The sequence below is a fragment of the Anomaloglossus baeobatrachus genome, unplaced genomic scaffold, assembly GCF_048569485.1.
Source record: "Anomaloglossus baeobatrachus isolate aAnoBae1 unplaced genomic scaffold, aAnoBae1.hap1 Scaffold_2851, whole genome shotgun sequence".
Taxonomy (NCBI): domain Eukaryota; kingdom Metazoa; phylum Chordata; class Amphibia; order Anura; family Aromobatidae; genus Anomaloglossus; species Anomaloglossus baeobatrachus.
In genome coordinates, this window is record NW_027442317.1 from 95,081 (window position 1) to 116,300 (window position 21,220).

Below are 21,220 nucleotides of genomic sequence, written 5' to 3' on the forward strand. Positions count from 1 at the left end.
AAAAAAATGGATATTGCGTATTTTCATATAGAAAATTCAGGTATAGCCATTGAAACTGCTGAAAATATTTTTACCTGTAAAATACATATAATACCGTGTGATAGGCTTTACAAAAGAATCAAGCAAATAATAATAATAATTATTCTTTATTGTTATAGCACCAACATATTTCACAGCGCTTTACAATTCAGGAGGATCATATACAAACAAGTAACAGTTATAGAAAATACAATATTTAGAGGGAAAAAAGACAACCCTGCTCGTGAGAGCTTACAATCTACAATGAGATGGGGGGAGGGGCAAGGTACAAGTGCTTATTTACAATGACAATCCAGCCATCTCAAGGAAATGGGGGATAGATAATGGCTGCCTGGACCAGTTGGCCAGAACCTTGAGATGCATTTGGGTGCCATGGAGTTTGACGTGGGGTTATATTCTGACACGTTGTCGAGGGATTATATGAATTTAGTTAGGCTAGGGAGTGGGATAGGTCACCCTAAAAAGATGCGTTTTTAGGGTGCCTCTGAAGCTGAGTAAGTTGTGATTCCTCCTAACTTCTTGAAGTAGAGCTTTCCCGAGGATTGTTGCAGCTCGGAAGAAGTCTTGGATTTGGGAGTGGGAGGTTCGAATTAGTGTGGATGTTAGTCGAAAGTCATTTGCAGAGCGTAGAGAATGGGTGGGGTGATAGACAGACGAGGGTGGAGATGTAGGGGTGGTGACGCACTGTGGAGAGCTTTGTGGTGATAGACAGAGAGGAGGGTGGTGATGTAGGGGGGAGCCGCACTGTGGAGAGCTTTGTGGGTGAGAAAAAGCAGTTTGAATTGGATCCTGTGATATATGGGCAGCCAGTGCAATGACTGGCACAGAGAGGAGGCATTCGAGTAGCGGTTAGCCAGATAGGTGACCCTGGCTGCTGCATTAATGATGGACTGTAGAGGAGAGAATCTAGTTAGAGGGAGACCAATTAATAAAGAGTTACAGTAGTCAAGGCGAGAGTGGATTAGGGCCACGGTGAGGGTTTTTGTCGTTTCCATGGTGAGAAAGGGGCGGATTCTAGAGATGTTTTTGAGGTGCAAGCGGCAGGAGCGGGCAAGAGATTGTATGTGGGAGGTGAAGGAGAGATCAGTGTCAACTATAACACCCAGACAGCAGGCTTGCTTCCTAGGACTTATCGTTGTGTCACACACAGAGAGGGAGATGTCAGGTTTAGGAAGGTTGGAAGATGGAGGGAAAAGAAGAAGTTCAGTTTTGGAAAGGTTAAGTTTCAGATAGAGAGCAGACATGATGTTGCAAACTGCAGTCAGGCAGTCACTTGTGTTCTGTAGTACAGCGGGGGTGAGCTCAGAGGATGAGGGAACATTACTACAGGAGAAAAGGATGGACACATTACTATAAGATGGGGACAAGGATGGACAAATTACTACAGGGGACAAGGATGGGCACATTACCTCAAGGGGACAAGGATTGTCTCATTGCTACAGGGGACAAAGGATTACTACAGGATGGTGGAACATTAGTACAGGATGGGGATACGCATAGGTACATTACTACAGGGGACAAGGATGGTCACATTCCTACAGGGGACAAGGATGTAACACCAATATCACAACCCACTAGTGGGGGCTCAAAGCATATAGAAATGTCATACCAACACCAAAGGAGAAAAATATCCAAGCCAAGAATATAAAGATAAAAATTTGTATATTCTTTATTGACCAATAATAAAAAAATAAACACAATAAAATGGAACAACCCAAGGGACAGATGGTATTAATTGGGAGGATCCGGCAACAATCCTAATGTAAATTGTAAATAAACTAACCAGCTTCAAATAAGTAACATAAATATGTGATGTCCCAATACTGTATCATCAAATATATAAATTCAAATATAAATAAATTAATACTCACAAGGGTGAGAAATTAGAATGAAAAAACAACATTTGGACATCATATGATATAAGACAATAAGATGGCAGAGGAGAGGTTAAATATCAGGGTCCAAAGAAGGGTAAAAACTAAAGCGGTATCTCCATGCACCTGACGCTTGTTTTGCAACCTCAGTGCTTTGTCCAGGAGCAAGGAAAAGTTATAATAAAATATTTAGAACATTGTATGGGATGTACTAACTTTCGTAATATACTGTGAATATATAACAATGTGAAATGTTCAATGCACATGGAATATTGCTTTTTATTTTCAGAAAACAGACGTCTATTAGTCACTGTATGTATTATAATTATAATGTAACATTAACATTGCTTTCCCTTTCTTGTTTACTTACTTGCCTTTACTGTGACTGTCTTTTGTGTTTTCTTGTTCAGTTTGTCAAATATATGGTTTCTCCCCGTGTGAGTTTTTCATAGAGGTCTACAAATATTCAAGTAAAATATTTCTCACCTTCTATGTATGATAATGGCTTCTACCCTTATGAGTTTTGTGATATTAAAAATAGGACATTTGTGTGTAAAATATTTTCCTCATTCTAAACATGTCAATAGTTTCTCACGTGTGTGAATTAGTTGGTGTTTAGCAAGACTTGATTTATCTGCAAAACATTTCCCACATTCTGGACATGAATATGGCTTCTCCCCTGTGTGAATTCTCTGGTGTGTAACAAGGTATGATTTTTGGTTAAAAAGTTTACCACATTCTGAACATGAAAATGGTTTCTCCCCTGTGTGAATTATTTGTTGTCTAACAAGACGTGATTTATCTGCAAAACATCTCCCACATTCGGAACATGAAAAAGGCTTCTCCCCTGTGTGAATTCTCTGATGTATAACAAGATCCGATTTTTGGTTAAAATGTTTCCCACATTCTAAACATGAATATGGCTTCTCCCCCGTGTGAGTTCTCTGATGTATAACAAGATGTGATTTACAGTTAAAATGTTTACCAGATCCTGAACATGAAAAAGGCTTCTCCCCTGTGTGAATTCTCTGGTGTGTAACAAGGTATGATTTTTGGTTAAAATGTTTACCACATTCTGAACATGAAAACGGTTTCTCCCCTGTGTGAATTATTTGGTGTCTAACAAGACTTGATCTATCTGCAAAACATCTTACACATTCTGAACATGAAAAAGGTTTCATCCCTGAGTGAATTCTCTGGTGTATGACAAGATCTGATTTTTGATTAAAATGTTTCCCACATTCTGAACATGCATATGGCTTCTCCCCTGTGTGAATTCTCTGGTGTATAACAAGATTTGATTTTTGGTTAAAATGTTTCCCACATTCTGAATATGAATATGGCTTTTCACCCGTGTGAGTTCTTTGATGTGAAATAAAATGCGATTTCTGTGCAAAACATTTCCCACATTCTGAACATGAAAAAGGCTTTTCTCCCGTGTGAGTTCTTTGGTGTGTAACAAATTCCGATTTATGTGCAAAACATTTCCCACAATCTGCACATGAAAAAGGCCTCTCCCCCGTGTGAGTTCTCTTGTGTCTAACAAGATTTGATTTCTGGTTAAAATGTTTCCCACATTCTGAACATGAAAAAGGCTTCTCCCCTGTGTGTATTCTTTGATGTGTAACAAGAAATAATTTACGCGTAAAACATCTCCCGCATTCTGAACATGAAAAAGGCTTCTCACCTGTGTGAAATTTCTGGTGTTCAACAAAAACGGACTTATTTATAAAACATTTCCCACATTCTGAGCATGAAAATGGCTTCTCCCATGTGTGAGTTCTGTGGTAACTAACAGAATCTGAAAAAAATCTTTTCTCCCTTGTTTGAATATTTCGATGGATTTTTTCATATTCTGAAGTTGAAAATGGCTTCTTTCCTGTAGGAACACTTCGATTTTTAATGCCACTTTTGTGACTTTTATTTTTCTTAATAGTCTGTGATGAATCAGAAGGTAGAACCTGTTCAATTGAATCAGATGATAGATCTTTGCTGTAAAGAGATGATAGTATATCTGAAATAGAGTCACTCACTTCAGTTATATCTTGTGTGATATCAAGGTCATCTGATGTAAAAATTGAAGATGTCAGTTGTCCATCTGATCTAATAGTACAGTCATCTGTCAAGAATGAAAATTATTTTAATATCAGCACATTTAAGGATATAATTAATAAAATATCTAAATAAATTGCAAGTTATGGAGCAAAAAGTAATCATTTACTAAAACAAAGACCGTACACAATCTAACAGTAGACCTCAGAGTAGGAACTACGGTAGTAGAACATAGAGTTCAACCCTCTTTGTTCACTTTGCCTCCTGTATATTGGAATAATAAGCCACCAAATAATATTTTATAAGCCAAAATTATACAAAAAAATCGATTCCTTCAGTGAAAAAAATGGAGGGTTTCCACAATGGTTGTAGCTGACGACTCTTGATTATAAAGAGATATGGTTTCATAATCCAATTCAGCAAAATCCCAAAGCCAAAAGTCCTCGATGCTTCTCAGCCTTGCAATGTCCCAAACACTGTTAGTATCTACATGTTTGGCATTGCCACAGGGAAGAACCCACATAAATATTTACGCTGTGTGTCTCATGGAGCACGAGCTGGGTGTTATGTATTGTACAGTAAAATGGCAGATTTGCAATTTTCACTATACAACATCCACTCCATACTAATTTCCAGAGACTGCCTGTGGGGTCAAGGTAGTCATTTAGACTAAAGCAGAATACGGTAAATGCTATTTACTGACTATATGTTGCGGTATCATTCTTTGTTTTAACCCCTTAGTGACGGAGCTAATTTTCACCTTAATGACCAGACCAAATTTTGCAATTCTGACCAGTGTCACTTCATGAGGTTATATCTCTGGAACGCTTCAACGGATCCCGGTGATTCTGAGATTGTTTTTTCATTACATATTGGACTTCATGTTAGTACAAAATTTTGGACAATATTTTTGCATTTATTTATATAAAAAATTGAATTTTGGCAAAAATTTAGAAAAATTTGCAATTTTCAACTTTTGAATTTTTATACCGTTAAACCAGAGTTCTGTGACACAAAATAGTTAATAAATAACATTTCCCACTTGTCTACTTTACATCAGCGCGATTTTGGAAACAACATTTTTTTTTGTTAGGAAGTTAGAAGAGTTCAAAATTTATGAACAATTTCTCATTTTTACATCAAAATTTACAAAACCATTTTTTTAGGGACCACATCACATTTGCAGTGACTTTGAGAGGCCTAGGTGACATAAAATACCCAAAAGTGACCCCATTCTAAAAACTGCACCCCTCACACTGCTCAAAACCACATCCAAGAAGTTTATTAACCCTTCAAGTGCATCACAGAAACTAAAGCAATGTGGAATGAACAAAAGCAAAAAATAAAATTTTACCTAAAAATGTTGCTCTACTCCAAATTTATTCAAATTTAGAAGAAATAACACAACAAAATGGACCCCAAAACTTGTTACCTACTTTCTTATGAGCGTGCTGATACCCCACATGTGGTAACAAACCTCTGTTTGCACAAATGGGAGGGCCCGGAACAGAAGGAGCAATATTTGAATTTTGGAAAGCAAATTTGGCTGAAATAGATTGCGGGCACCATGTTGCATTTACAGGTCCGCTAAGGTACCTAAACAGAAGAAACCCCTCACAAGTGATGCCATTTTGGAAACTAGACCTCTCAAGGCTTCTATCTAGGGGTATAGTGAGCATTTTGTACCCACAGGTACTTCACAGATTTCGATAACATTACGTTGTCATATTGAAAATTTTCATTTTTTTTCTCAAAAATATTGTTTTAGCATCAATGTTCTCACTTTTTCAAGAGGTAATTTCAAATATTGGACCCAACGTTTGTTACCCATTTTCTTATAAGCGTGGGGATACCTCATATGTGGACACAAACCTTTGTTTGGACAATTGGGAGGGCTTGGAATGGAAGGAGCAATATTTGATTTTTGGAAAGGAAGTTTGGCTGAGAAAGTGCGGGCACTATGTCGCATTTGTAGGACCCCTAAGGTACGTAAATAGCAGAAACCCCCCACAAGTGACCCCATTTTGGAAACTAGGCCCCTCAAGGAATTTATCTAGATGTTTGGTGAGTACCCTGAACCCCCAGATGCTTCACAGAATTTTATAACGTTGAGCCATGAAAATAAAAAATAAAACTTTACCATAAAATTGTTACTTCAACTAGGTAGCTTTTTTTCTCCCAAGGGTAAAAGGAAAAAAATCCCCATGACATTTATTGTGCAATTTCTCCTGAGTTTGGTGATACCTTATATGTAGTGGAAATCAACAGTTCGGGCGCACGGCAGGGCTCGGAAGGGAAGGAGTGCCATTTGACTGCAAAATTGGCTGCAATCAATAGTGGACGCCATGTTGCGTTTGGAGAGCCCCTGAGGTGCCTATACAGTGAATCTCCCCAACATGTGGCCACATTTTGAAAAATAGACCACTCAAGGAATTTATCTAGATGTTTGGTGAGTACCCTGAACCCCTGGGTGCTTCACAGAATTTTATAACATCGAGCCATGAATATAAAATGTATTGTGCAGTTTCTCCTGAGTACACCGATATCTCATATGAGGTGTAAATCAACTGTTTGGGTGCACGGCAGGGCTCGGAAGGAAAGGAGCGCCATTTGACTGCAAAATTGGCAGGAATCATTAGCGAACGCCATGTTGCGTTTGGAGACCCCCTGAGGTGCCTAAACAGTGGAGCTCCCCCACAAGTAACCCCATTCTGGAAACTAGACCTCTCAAGGATTTAATCTAGGGGTATAGTGTGCATTTTGATCACACAGGTACTTCATAGAATTTGATAACCTTAGGTAGTTATATTGAAAATTTAAATTTTTTTCAGAAAAATGTTGCTTTAGCACCAATTTCCTCCTTTTCAAGAGGAAATACCAAGAAATGGACCACACAGTTTGTTATGCAATTTGTTATGAGCGCAGTGATACCCCATATGCGGCAAAAAAACTACCGTATTTTTCGCTTTATAAGACGCACTTTTGTTCCCCCAAATTTTAGGGGAAAGTAGGGGGTGCGTCTTATAAACCGAATATACGGATTATATACTGCAGGGTCCAGGGGAGGTAGGGGCCACTCTGGAGTGGTGCTGGGGGCTGCTGGGGGGGCTGGTAGAGGCTTGTGAAGCTGTGGGCGGCAGTGTTAGATCTCCTGCACCCGCTCATATAATATGCACAGCCGCTGTCCATAACCATGGTGCTGAAACTGCACCGTGGCGATGGGCTGGGGGAGCTGCGCATATTATCTGCCTGTGCTTACCTTTGATCGCACATGCCCCCTCCCCCTGTGTTAGCTATGGCCCACATGCTGCTGCCCATAGTAAAATAATAAACTCTTTACTCACCTCCTCCAGCGTGTCTGCCCGGTCTCCCTCCTGCCGCTGTGATCATCAGGCACGCAGAGATACCTCTCTGCTGTCCCGATCACATGACCGGCACTAGAACCAGGAAGTAGGAAGTGCAGGAGACAGGAGGAGCTCAACCCCAAAGAGGGAGACACGAGACAGGACAGTGCTGCAGAAAGTAAGGAAAGAGTTTATTTTACTAAAAGCAGCAGCATGGGGATGAGATCTAACACAGGGGGCTGTGTGTACCATCCACAGGGGGGCCGTGTGTGCCATCCACAGGGTGCCGTGTGTGCTATCCACAGGGGGCTGTGTGTGCCATCCACAGGGGGCCGTGTGTGCCATCCACAGGGGGCAGTGTGTGCCATCCACAGGGGGCCGTGTGTGCCAGCCACGGGCCATGTGTGCCAGCCACGTGGGGCTATATTCAATATAAGGTGGCCATATCCAGTAAGGGGGCTAATTTTAGGATGGGGGGCTATGAAGGACATATACTCTATATGATTTGTTAGACGGACACTGGCATTATAAGACGGACCCCATTTATTAAAAAAATTCTCTATTCCTTCACCAAATTTGGGGGTGCGTCTTATAATCCGGTGCGTCTTATAGAGCGAAAAATATGGTATGTTTGGACAAACAGTAAGGCTCAGAACGAAAGGTGCATGATTTTGAATTTTGTAAAAGTTGAAATAAATTGTAGGCACCATGTCACATTTGCAAAGCCCCTTGGGCACCTATACAGCAGAAACCCCCATAAGTGACCTCATTTTGGAAACTAGACCCTTCAAGCACTTTATTCAGGGGTATCGTGAGAATTTTGAATCTACAGGTACTTCACAAAAATGTTGCTGTAGCGCCAAATTTCTCACTTTTAGGCTACCTGCCCACAATCCGGCGACACTGTGTCTAGGATGCAGTGCCAGCCCTCCTGCGGAGATGTATATGCTGTCCACGGGAGAACGCAGCTGCCTGTGTATACAATCCGGGTTCGGGCCACTGCGGACTTTATTCTCCCTCCAAAGAACACTTTAGTCTCTGCAGCATAAATTGACATGCTGCTGCTCAGGAAGCCGCGCCGAAGGTCACTTTATCCTACAGAGAAAAGAAGTGACATGGGCAGGAGATTTCTAAAAATCCTTCCTCTGTGCTTGTACTGCACAATGCAGCGTTATGGACGCAGTGAAAACACTCTGCCTCAAAAACGCTGCAAATCCAGATTGTGGGCACAAAACCTAAAGAGCTAGGATGGATGGATGGATAGATGTCTAACACATATATAATGTCCTACCGCCTGCATATTCTAAGCTGGTGCCCGTTAGTGACTTTCATTGTGTTGTGCCTTGTATTTAGCCCAAATATAAATAAATAAAAAAAAAAAAACGTGGGGTCCTACCCATTTTTGATAGCAAGCTAGGGTAAAGCAGACGGTTGCAGCCTGTAGACCACAACTGGCAGCTTCACCTTGGCTGGTGATCCAATTTGGAGGTCACCTCAGGCTGTTTTTTAGAATTATTTAGAAATAATAATAAAAAAAAACATGTGGGGTCCCCCTCAAATTGGATTACCAGCCAAGGTAAAGCAGACAGCTGTGGTCTGGTATTATCAGGGTGGAAAGGGCCATGGTTATTTGGCCTTTCCCAGCCTAAAAATAGCAGGCCGCAGCCGCCCCAGAAGTGGCGCATCCATTAGACGTGCCAATCCTGGCGTTTGCCCCAGCTCATCCCGTGCCCTGGTGCAGTGGCAAATGGGGTAATATACGGGGTTGATACCAGCTGTAATGTCAAGCCCAGGGGTTAGAGATGGCACGGCATCTAAACAGATACCCGACATCACTAACCCAGTCAGCAATAGAAAAAAAGAAAGACAAAAAAAAAATTTTTATTTGAAAAAATGCTCCCCAATACATTCCCTCTTTCACCAATTTATTGAAAATAAACAAATTCCGGTCGCTGTAATCCATTTTGGAGGTCCCACGACGACTCTGTACCTTCTAGAATATGGGGTGGGGGGCACGCTTAGATAACGTATTCCCCATTTTCTGGAAGAGCAAGCTCTTCACGTGAGCAGTGTGGGTGCAGTAATCTGAAAATACTGCACTCACACTGCCCCGGTCCAACCTAGGGCAGAGTGACCTGCAGTAACCTCATTCCAGAATATGAGGGGCACGCTCAGAGAACGTACCCCCCATTTTCTAGAACAGCAGGTCCTCCATGTGAGGAGTGTGGCTGCAGATTACTGCACTCACGCTCCCCCGGTCCACGGTACAGCAGCTGAGCAGCAGTGAGGTCAACGTCCATGCTTGCAAGGAGCTGGCTGAAAGCCGCTGTCTGCGCATGCGCCGCCAGCTTTACAGAAGGAGGCGGAGTGATCGCGGGGACCGGAGCAGAAGCCAGGTACCGGGGAGGACCGGGGGCTGACGGCGGGAGACCTGGCAGGACCTGGGGACGACTTTTCTGTCGCATGTGACAGAAATGAGAGTAGGATGAATGCGGGCAGCGCACTACTGTGCGCGCCGCCATTTTGCATGCTCCGGAGGGGGGAAGGGGGAGGGCTCTGGAGAACTGGAGGGGGCTCCGGGGGACCAGAGAGCTCCGGTGTATCGGAGGAGGCTCAGGGGGAGGACATTTCCCTCCGATCTGAAATGTTTGATCATTTCAGATCGGAGGGAAATGGATGCAGAGCCGGCGGTGGCGGCAGTTTTCAGCGCGCGTCGGCGCCATCTTGGATTTTCCGGAGGGGGGAGGGTGGATGGATTTCTCCGGTACCGGGGGCCTTGGGGGCACTAGGGGCTCATATTTATTTCTCATCTGACATGTTTGATCACATCAGATGAGAAATAAATCAATTTTACCTGCCATTTAATTTTTTTTAATGTGACCGGCGGAATACGGTGTATACCGGCGATCAGTTTATCGGGGTCCGGAAAAAACACCCCGATTCATAATCTGGGGAGTCTCAGCTACCCCCGGTAGCTGAAACCCCCGAGATTTTCGGTCGCTGGGGGGGCGCTACAGTGTTTTTTTGGCCCGACGCTTTAAAGCGGCGGAACAGAATAAGTACCGTTTTTCCACCGCTTTAAGTCATACGGTCGTCGTTATGAGGTTAAAAGCATCCAAATACAATGTTTGATCACTTCTAATTATTGTAAATTTTTAACAAATTTCTGATTTATTTTTTTTTTGTAATTGGAAAACATTACAATGGTCTTCTTTCTGGAGTGGAATTTAAATACTTTTCCTTTTTATCTAACTGTGAAGTGAATATGTCTAAATCACAGAAGATTAATATAAATATGCCGGGGGCTGAAGCCTTGCACCTTAGTTCTACATTTCCCTTTAAATGGCGGAATGACCACATCAAATATCTAGGGATCACTAAATACTCTAAATTTTTTATCTCTTCTATGTAATATTGAGAGCGATTTATTGAACTTATCCGGGCGCTTGGTTTCATGGTACAGTAGGGTTAATATGCTGAAGATGGACATTTTACCAAGGATCCATTACCTCTTCCAGACTATCCCCTTCAACCTACCCAGATCTTTCTAAGACTTAAATCTTTTTCTTCCAGGTTCATTTGGGGAACCCTGAGGTCCAGGCTGTCACACAGTTATAGGTATGATACAGTAACCAGAAGAAGGGTCACCTCAACTGGCTGTCATACTAGAGAACCTAAACTAATAATGGAGAAGCTCCGCTACAACTATTATGGTTGGTGCTCAGAATAAAACGCTAATATAGTAGAAAAATATTTCTGGAACACATAAGAATTCACACAGGATATTATGATATTCTAGAAATAGGCTGGATGCTATTGCATCGGGAGTGCAGTGAAATGAACATCTGTCTCTGCTTAGTGGTGCTGACAGGAGCAGTGGACATGTGTCACTGTTTGCGCTTTCCAACATATCTGTTGTATGTCATCCTTCCACATTTGTGTATTGTATGTGTTGCGTCATTTGACCTCTTTCACCCCTGTGCACTGTCTCTTCCTTGTTGTGTGCTGTATATTGGTATCTGGTGTTGTGTTTCTTGAGCTGTGTTCACTATGTGCTGTCTCCCCTGTGTGCTGTGTATGTTTACACTATGTGGTCTCTTCTAAGCTGTTGTGACTATGATTGGAGTCTCTATCTCTCACTCTCTCAGTGCTGCCCACCATGTCTCTCTCAGTGCTGCCTCCCATGTCTCTCTCAGTGCCGCCCCCCATGTCTCTCTCAGTGCCGCCAGCCATGTCTCTCTCAGTGCCGCCAGCCATGTCTCTCTCAGTGCCGCCCGCCATGTCTCTCTCAGTGCCGCCAGCCAGGTCTCTCTCAGTGCCGCCAGCCAGGTCTCTTTCAGTGCCGCCCCCCATGTCTCTCTCAGTTCCACCCGCCATGTCTCTCTCAGTGCCGCCCGCCATGTCTCTCTCAGTGCCGCTAGCCATGTCTCTCTCAGTGCCGCCAGCCATGTCTCTCTCTGTGCCGCCCGCCATGTCTCTCTCTGTGCCGCCCGCCATGTCTCTCTCTGTGCCGCCCGCCATGTCTCTCTCAGTGCCGTCAGCCATGTCTCTCTCAGTGCAGCCAGCCATGTCTCTCTCAGTGCAGCCAGCCATGTCTCTCTCTGTGCTGCCCGCCATGTCTCTCTCAGTGCCACCCACCATGTCTCTATTTGGGCTCCACCTGCACTGTTGTGCCTGGTTACCATGGCTATGATATGGGCGCAAAGTGCGGCTGCGTAACTGACAGTGCCGCAGTGCATTGAGGGATGCGGTAACATCCAACAACTGGCAATTATGTATGTAGATGTGGTATGCATAGCACAATGTTAGGCCAGTTTCAGACGTCCGTGTTTCAGGTACGTGTGACATCCGTTTTTAACCCGGATGCCACACGTACACACATCAGGTGTGTATACAAATGTGTGATCGAGGCGCGGCTGGTCCTGCACTTGCGTGGGAAGAGCGGTGACGTCAGTGCCGCGGTGCATGCTGGAATAGGGTTACAGAAACTGGCTATTATGTATGTTTATTCTGCAAAAAAAGTCAAACTCAGTTTTGTCAGCATTTCGGCTCAGTGGTGAGCCTTTGTAAAGGTAAATTAATCATTAGGTAGACAAATTAATGAATATTTTGTAGAGATAGAGCATAAAGAATAAATGATGTAGCCAGGGAATAAGAAGAAGCAAGGAGAGCCAGTGAGACCAGGAAAGGCGAGTGCAAGGATCAGTGTCCGATGTATAGGCTGTCCAATAGCAAACTGTCCCTTATTCACTGCAAGCACACACAGCTAAAACAACAATACATGCTCAGGGAGAAATAAAGTACAGGGAGGAAAAAAAAACAAAACAAAACAACAAGGATATTTCCACAGCACACCAACTAGCATACGACAGTTCACCAACAACAGGATCACCACGCACAAGACCGATAACACTGGAGCAAAGCTAGAGCCATCTTCGGCATGTGAGGCTAGGTTCTACCACTTATTATATGGCGGAGGGGATTGTGATAAGACCTCAGCAACCTGTGACCCCAGCAGCAATTCATCAGTCAGCAGGAATTAACTCCTGCTAAACCGAAGACCAGAGTGCACTAAAGAGACGACACCTGACTCTGGCTGAGCAAATGTGAATAGGGTCTGTAGTCACCATGACACCTAGTCAGTGAGGGGTAGGACACCGCATGACATATACTCAGTATTGATGCTCTCTAGGGCACAAGGAGGGGAGGGGCAGGTGTTACAGTTTTTGGTATACCATAAAGCCTCCATGCTTAATTGTATTTTAAATATAATCATAAATCCTTCCAACAAAATATAGACTGAGCTGGAAGAATCTATGAATCCTATAACATTATTTATATTCCTCTGGGATTGGATAATTCATAAATCTAATATCTCTTCTATACCTGGCCCTATGCCTCCATTCATACGGGATTCACAGGATGCTAATACTTTTAGGCTATGTGCCCACGGGAGCTCGCACCTGCGGATATATCCGCAGGTACGGCCGCAGGTTTCCCGCAGCTGCTCGCCGGAATCCGCAGATATTTTTAGCTGCGATAGTACAGCGAAATAGCTGTGTAAAACCTGCGGACATTCATGCGGATTACCTGAGGAAGTCCCGGACCTATTATCCTCAGCATGTTCCGCAGCCGCACGTATCCGCATGGGTTACAGTCACATATCTGGTCTCTTCCATTTAATCCCAAGTCAAGAGGTTTGGCTGAGATCCTTAATGGAGTTTGAAAAACTTTGTATCAAAGAGGAAGCTCCTTCTCATTGTGTTGCTGAGTAGGTTGTTGAGGGAGGCAGAAAGATTAAATTCCCTGGCTCCATTTCAGGGGGCATGGGAACGGGAGCTCAATAGATCATTTTCTCCTGCTGAATGGGATGTGATCTTTACTCTTAGGGCAAAGTCACAATAGTGCATTTCGTCCTATGCTAGAGCACTGAATGCGATATACTAATGACCCTAGGCTCCTGCTCTGCTGCGAGCGTGAGCTGAGTGTCATGCGACTGTGATCTGATCCTGTGATCGGATCATAGCTGCGGAGGAGAGGGAGAGAGTGATCTCTTAATCTCCTCCATTGTCAGCCTGTGCGTATATTGCACTGCACTTGGATGTCATCAGAGTGCAGTCCAATGTTTCATTCGTACATTCGTATTCATAGACTTGTATGGGTGCGAGTGATCCGAGACTCGGATACAATCGCAGCATGCTGCAATTTTTTTCCTCAGTCCGATTAGGGCTGTGGAAAAACTCACAGATCTGAGCTGCAGCATTGTCTTAGGCTAGCGCCACACATCCGTGCTGCCGGCACGTGTTTGTCATTTTTTACACGTACCGGCGGCACGGAGACACGATCAGCAATGCTACCCTATTGTAGCAGGCACACACACGTAAAACCACACGGAACGTGTGTCCGTGTGCGTTTGTACGTGTGTGCGTTTTTCAAAGCGCTGACATGTCAGTGTTTTCTCCCGCAGCACAGGTGTCACACGGCCCGCACCCGTACCACACGGGTGTAGTGTGGATGCGGTCCCGTGTGACACGCGCCGGAGAAAACACACATGTCAGTGGAAAAAAAAAAAACATTTACTCACCTTCTCCATCCCTGCTGCCTCTTGCTGCCGACCGCCGCTCATTATTCTCATTGAATATTCACTTCACTGCCTGGCAGCAGCAGCAGTGGGGAGACGGGAGGGCTGGAGACCGAGGATCAGCACCACGGACAGCAGCGCGGACAGCAGGAAGGACCAGGTGAGTATGATAATTACCGGTTCTACGTGTGCTATCGCGGATAGCACACGTAGAACACACGTGTCACGCACGTACCAGAGACACGTACTTACCTGCACGCAACACGCAGGGAAAATACGTGTCTCTCGGCACGTGCGTGAATTTCACGTGAGTGTGGCAGAAGCCTTACATGGGGCCGAGTGCGATATGAGATTTTCTCGCATTGCACTTGTGCGAGTCATACGCAAGTGTGACTCTGCCCTTACTTATCAGATCTCCGTATCTTGTCACGTCCGAGAGACTAACTATAAAGGCTGCTTTACACCAGACAATCTATCGTGCGATAGATCGTCGGGGTCACGTTTTTTGTGACGCACATCCGGCATCGCTGGCGATGCCGGCCTGTGTGACACCTCCTAGCGACGCAGTATCGCTCACAAATCGATAATATCGGTCCTGAAATCGGGCGACGGTTGTTCATCGTTCCCGTGGCATCACACGTCGCTCCGTGTGACACCATGGGAGCGATTAACATCGCGTACCTGCCTCCCGCGTCAGCCGCCGGCTCTATGTGGAAGGAAGGAGGTGGGCGGGATGTTTACTTCCTGCTCATCTCCGCCCCTCCGCTTCAATTGGCCGGCGGCCGTGTGATGTCGCTGTGACGCCGAACGTCCCTCCCACTCCAGGAAGTGGACGTTCGCCGCCCACTGCGAGGTCGCACGAGAGGTAAGTATGTGTGACGGGGGTTACCGACTTTGTGCGCCATGGGCAGCGATTTGCCCGTGACACAAAAAGGACGGGGGCGGGTACATTCATCATATGTTCCCTGGTACATCTGATAAGTGTTAAGCCTGCTTTACACGTTACGATTTCGCATACGATATCGTATGCGATCGTAACCGCCCCCATCGTATGTGCGGCACGTTCAATTTGTTGAACGTGTCGCACAAACGATTAACCCCCGTCACACGTACTTACCTGTCCATACGACCTCGCTGTGGGCGGCGAACGTCCACTTCCTGGAGTGGGAGGGACGTTCGGCGTCACATCGACATCACGCGGCAGCTGGCCAATAGAAGCGGAGGGGCGGAGATGAGCGGCACTTAAACATCCCGCCCACCTCCTTCCTTCCGCATTGCCGGCTGGGAGCCGCTGGACGCAGGTAAGATCTGTTCATCGTTCCCGGGGTGTCACACACTGCGATGTGTGCTACCCCGGGTATGATGAACAACCTGACGTTCAATTTTTAGTAATTGAACGCCGTGCATGCGATGAACGTTTTAATGTTCAATTGCAATCACACGTAGCTGTCACACACTACAATATACCTTACGATGGCGGATGTGCGTCACCTACGACGTGACCCCGCCGACACATCGTAAGATATATTGTAGCGTGTAAAGCGGGCTTTAGAGATGTGATTCACCTGTGGGCAATATAACCAATCTTTGGTGGGGCAAGTTTGTGACTCAATCTTTGATCTCTTTAATAAAGTCTTTGGTACAACACTCCAGAACTCTCCAGAAGCAACGTTACTTTCAGTATTTCCATTGTCAATTTCATCCATCAAGAAAGGTCTCTTCTGAATATCTCTGACAGCAATGAGGCAAGTCATCTCTAGACACTGGAGATCGTCCTCTCCGCTCTAAGCTGGAATGGGCTGAATCTGTGGACTTTTTTTATATGGATGGAAGATTTAGTAATTTCATATGATTGGCTCCGTTTTGAGTCTTATGAATATGAGGACATAATTACCCCGGTATTCCTTTAGCTCTCCTAACTTTGGGACTTGGTTAACCAAATCTAGTAATGATATAAGGCTTTTTGTACTTGAATTGGTGCTTTTCTTCCCCTATTGAGCTCCCTAATGTGTTACCATATTTTATGGTGTGTGTTCTTCTTTCTACCCCTAATCCCTTTTGTATGACATTGTTCTGTCTCTGTTTTTTTATTGGAATATATGGTTGTAAAAAATATTTGTTAATTATTGAATAACAAAATAAAAACTTATTGGTGACATGGTGGCTCAGTGGTTAGCACTGCAGTCTTGTGGTGGCTCAGTGGTTAGCACTACAGTCTTGCAGCGCTTGAGGTTCAAATCCCACCAAGGCCAACATCTGCAAGGAGCTTGTTTGTTTTCCCCATGTTTGCGTGGGTTTCCTCCGGGTGCTCCAGTTTATTCCCACACTCCAAAGACATACAGATAGGGACTGTAAATTGTGAGCCCTAATGGGGACAGTGTTGCCAATGTATGTAAAGCGCTGTGGAATTAATAGCGCAATATAAATGAATAAATATCATTATTGTTCCATAAACAATAAGAAATAATTGTAAATTCTGCAAATCAAACCTTCTATCAAAGAAAATGAGAGAAGGCTCCAATTTACGGTAATTCACAGGAAAACGTCTTCTAATTTCAGGGAATATGATGGATCCTACCTGTAAGATCTACTGTAGCTGATCTGACTCCAACAAGCCCAAAATAATATTGTCAGTATTGGGTGGAGGAGCATGTGGTGGTCTAGCAGCAGAATGGTGACCATTTTCTATGGCCGGACTACAACCCTGATAAAGCAGCCACAGCCGGTGACTGAGAAGAATCTGTGACTTCTCTGCATTTAGTGGTCACTACTCACCTGGGCGGTTATCTGTAGGAATCTCCTCTTTACTCCGCTCATCACCCCTCACATATGTCTCTGTAGTATTAATATGGGGCAGATCTTCCCCCTGAAACAAATATTGTAAAAGTCACAGAAAGATGGAGAAGTCCCATCTATGATCAGCTCTAATCCTGCCATCTCCACCGCTCTCATTACACAAGTATAACACATATAATACTGGAGGATAAAACAAGGCTGAGCACAAGACCTTCACAGCCGTCTACACATCATAGGGAGATTTCATGGCACCTTCTCTCCATCTACCTGATGATCCTGAGGAACATCGGGATCTTCTTGTTTACAGTCCTGTGGGAGAAGAGGACGGGGACATCTCTCTGGTGTTGTCCTCTTACTGGATAGACCTGGAGGAGACACATACAGGGACTGAATTCATTCCTTACATACAGATAATTATAGGCCGTGTGTATTTAGTCCTGTCTATTACCTGGTGATGTGAGGGGCTGGGGAACCTCCATCATGACGTCCTTGTACAGGTCTTTGTGTCCTTCTAAATACTCCCACTCCTCCATGGAGAAATAGACGGTGACGTCCTGACACCTTATAGGAACCTGACACATACAATGATACCGTCACCCCCGATCCCTTCATAGCGTTACTGTATAATGTCCCAGCATTCCCAGCAGTGTCACCTCTCCAGTCAGCAGCTCAATCATCTTGTAGGTGAGTTCTAGGATCTTCTGGTCATTGATGTCCTCATGTATCGGGGGGTGAGGTGGAGGCCCCGTGATTGGGCTCAGGGGTCTTCCCCATCCCTCAGACACAGGGGCCTGACAGCGCTCACTAGAGGTCTTCTTCACTACTGTGTAATCCTGGTTATGGAGAGACACAGTAATAAATCTCACTCCAGACATTTCCAGAGTCCTCACCTCTCCAGTTCTGTCCATCTGTTATTCCCATAGATAAGAATGATGTAATGTGACGTCATCAGAATCTCTCACCTCTCCAGTAAGCCGGAAGAGGATCTCTAGGGTGAGGTGTAATATCCTCTCCGCCATCTTGTCCCTGTCCATATCCATCCTTCACGGGGAAATCAGGAGAATTCTCTTATATAGAAGATCTCCACTGAGAGGATCCGATATTGTAGGGACCTGAATGGGGAGAAGATGACGATGTAACATCATAAAGAATCCGCTGTAATAATACAATTACTGGAGATACAAGAAATCTCCTTCACTATAGGGAAAACCCTGAGAATATAACAAGATGGAGACGACATTTCCCAGTACAGAGGCCGGAATATCAGCAGAACGTATGTGACCGAGACAGATAGAGCCGCGCCGTTATATCTGAGGAGCAGGGAGCGAAACCTCCCCCGCCCCAAATAGTCTCAGAGCTAAAGGGGTTAATGCCGCCTGTGCGCAGTAATGGGGAATCTCCACTCACCTCCACCTGCAGAGCCGCACACTAGATATATGGCTGCTCTGTGCTTACAGGACCTGTGATGATGTCACATGGAGGGGAGGAGTCAGGGGTCACATGGTCAGCTCCTCAGTGTAGGTTAGTCGCCGTTTCACAGTTGGCAGCGTTGTGATGTAACGCTCTGAATTGATTGTTTCTCCACGTTGTAGGAAATCCCCATGGATAACGTCATCTGCGCCTCAAACACTGAGGCCAGGATTTCCCGGCTGAGGACGGTGTCTTGAATGTCTTTTTCTGGGGCGAGTCTTTGTGCTGATATTCCATGGACTGACGTTTCGGCTGCGGTCCGTAGTGGTGTATGCAAGATTCATCTCCGGTCACAATTGAATGCAGAAAGGCGTCACCTTCATTCTCGTAACGTGAGAGGATTTCCTGGGAAATGTCCGGTCTGTGGCTTTCATGTCAGACGTCAGCATCCGGGGCAGCCATCGTGCACAGATCTTCCCATAACCAAGCAGAGCAATAATGTGACTACACGTTCCTGTGAAATGCCGATTGTGCTTACAACTTCTCTCTGAGTGATACGAACATCATCCTGAATCTGTCTACGTTTTCCATGTGTAACTCTGTGGTTGCTGTCACAGGACGTCCAACTCTTTCTTTGTCACACAAGTCAGACGTTCCCGCCTCACCATCTTTAATCTTACTACTGGCCCAACGACGCACAGTGCACATCAGCACAATCACCATACACGGCTTGTATTCTCTGATGAATGTCCTTTGGGGTGACACCTGCTGCTGTCAGGAATTCAGTGACAGCACGTTGCCTAAATCACATTGACCGACCGTCTGCACAGGGTTCATTCTTTACACTGTAATAACACAACCGTTCATTGATAAGGTTTCCCGCAAACTGGAGCTATAGAGGAGAGTCTACTGAACAGTCCAGTACCTGCCCCATACCAGCGCTGCCATCTGAGAGGAGTTATGAAGGTGGAGGCATTACTTTTCATTCAACCCCTGTATTATTGTGTTTTTGGCCCTACAGCCCCATTTCTCTGACCTGCGCTCAGTCCCAGGGGTCCTGCGCTCTCTGTGTTATAGATTTGGGGCGTCTCCGTAGATGTTTTTCCAGGCCTTTCCCTTAGACCGTGCTGACACTGTTGTATATTTTCTCATATATCAGACTCGAGTGTTGAGCCGAGTGTCATTCACTATAATTAGATTCCATCATATGCAAGAATCAAATAACAGGTGCGGAGAAGATGGAGAGATTAAAGGGTTTATCCAGCTTTTTAGTAACTATTACGCTACATAGATACATGTAGGTTGATACCAACTACTTACCTGCTCTGCTCTGAGCTCCTCTCTCTTTGCACAGAGGTCATGTTACATAGTTGCATAGGTTGAAAAAAGACCTTGGTCCATCTAGTTCAACCTTCCTCCAACAATTTTACATTTTGATATTAAGTCATTTATAACCGACAATGTTGTGTACTGAGGAAATCCAACTCTTTTAAAAGCTGTTATAGTATCTGCCATTACTACCTCTTGTGGTAGGGCATTCCAGAGTCTGACTGATTTAACTGTAAAGAACCCTTTCCTATTTAGGTGTCGGAATCGCTTTTCTTCCACTCGCAGTGTATGCTCCCTGGTCCTTAGTATTGTCTTTGGAAGGAATAAGTCATGCGCCAGTCCTTTATATTGACCACACATGTATTTATACATATAAATATATAAATGAGATCTCCTCTGAGACGTCATTTTTCTAAGCTAAACATATCTAACTTTTTCAACCTCTCATCATATGGGAGGTCTTCCATTCCTTGTAGTAGTCTAGTTGCCCGTCTTTAAACTGACTCTAACTTCTGTATGTCCTTCTTAAAATGTGGAGCCCAAAACTAGATCCCATATTCCAGATGTGGCCTTACAAGTGATTTATAGAGGGGTAACAATACATTGGGATCACGGGATCTAATATCTCTTTTTATACACCCTAACATCTTGCTTACTTTAGCAGCTGCTGCTTGACATTGAGTGCTGCTGCTCAGCTTATTTGTAATCAGAATACCCAAGTCCTTCTGTTCTTTAGCCCAAGATTACTTCCATTAAAGTATATGCAGCTATAGGATTACTCCGTCCTAAGTGCATTACTTTACATTTATCAACATTAAATCTCATTTGCCAAGTATCTGCCCATTCTGACATCTTATCCATATCGTTTTGTAATATTTTACTATCAAGGTCAGTTTTTAATATCCTACATAGTTTGGTGTCATCAGCAAAGACTGACACTTTACTATCAATCCAATCAACAAGGTCATTAATAAAGAGATTAAAAAGGATTGGTCCTAGCACAGATCCCTGCGGTACCCCACTGCTAATTATAGCCCATTTAGAGAATATACCATTTAAGACTACTCTTTGTTTCCTATCTTTTAGCCAATTCCTTACCTATGAGCATATAGTTTCCCCTAGTCCCTACTACTGGAGCTTTGCTATAAGGCTATTATGTGGTACAGTATCAAATGCCTTTACAAAGTCCAAATAAATCACATCAGCTGCATTACCAATATCCAGGTTTGCACTTACCTCCACATAGAACCTCAACATGTTGGTTAGACATGACTTATCTTTCATGAATCCATGCT

General features: G+C 44.3%; 1 protein-coding gene across 1 annotated transcript; it reads right to left on the reverse strand.

The window, feature by feature from the left end:
- Positions 1–176: 176 nt before the first annotated feature.
- Positions 177–21,195, reverse strand: LOC142266461 (uncharacterized). Its single transcript, XM_075332308.1, has 5 exons — positions 21,162–21,195; positions 17,454–17,551; positions 17,166–17,256; positions 3,947–4,032; positions 177–3,874 (listed from the first exon to the last, which is right to left on the reverse strand). The coding sequence occupies exons 1-5, from the start codon at positions 21,193–21,195 to the stop codon at positions 2,480–2,482; spliced, it is 1,704 nt and encodes a 567-aa protein (XP_075188423.1). The 3' UTR covers positions 177–2,479.
- Between the last annotated feature and the right edge of the window lie 25 nt (positions 21,196–21,220).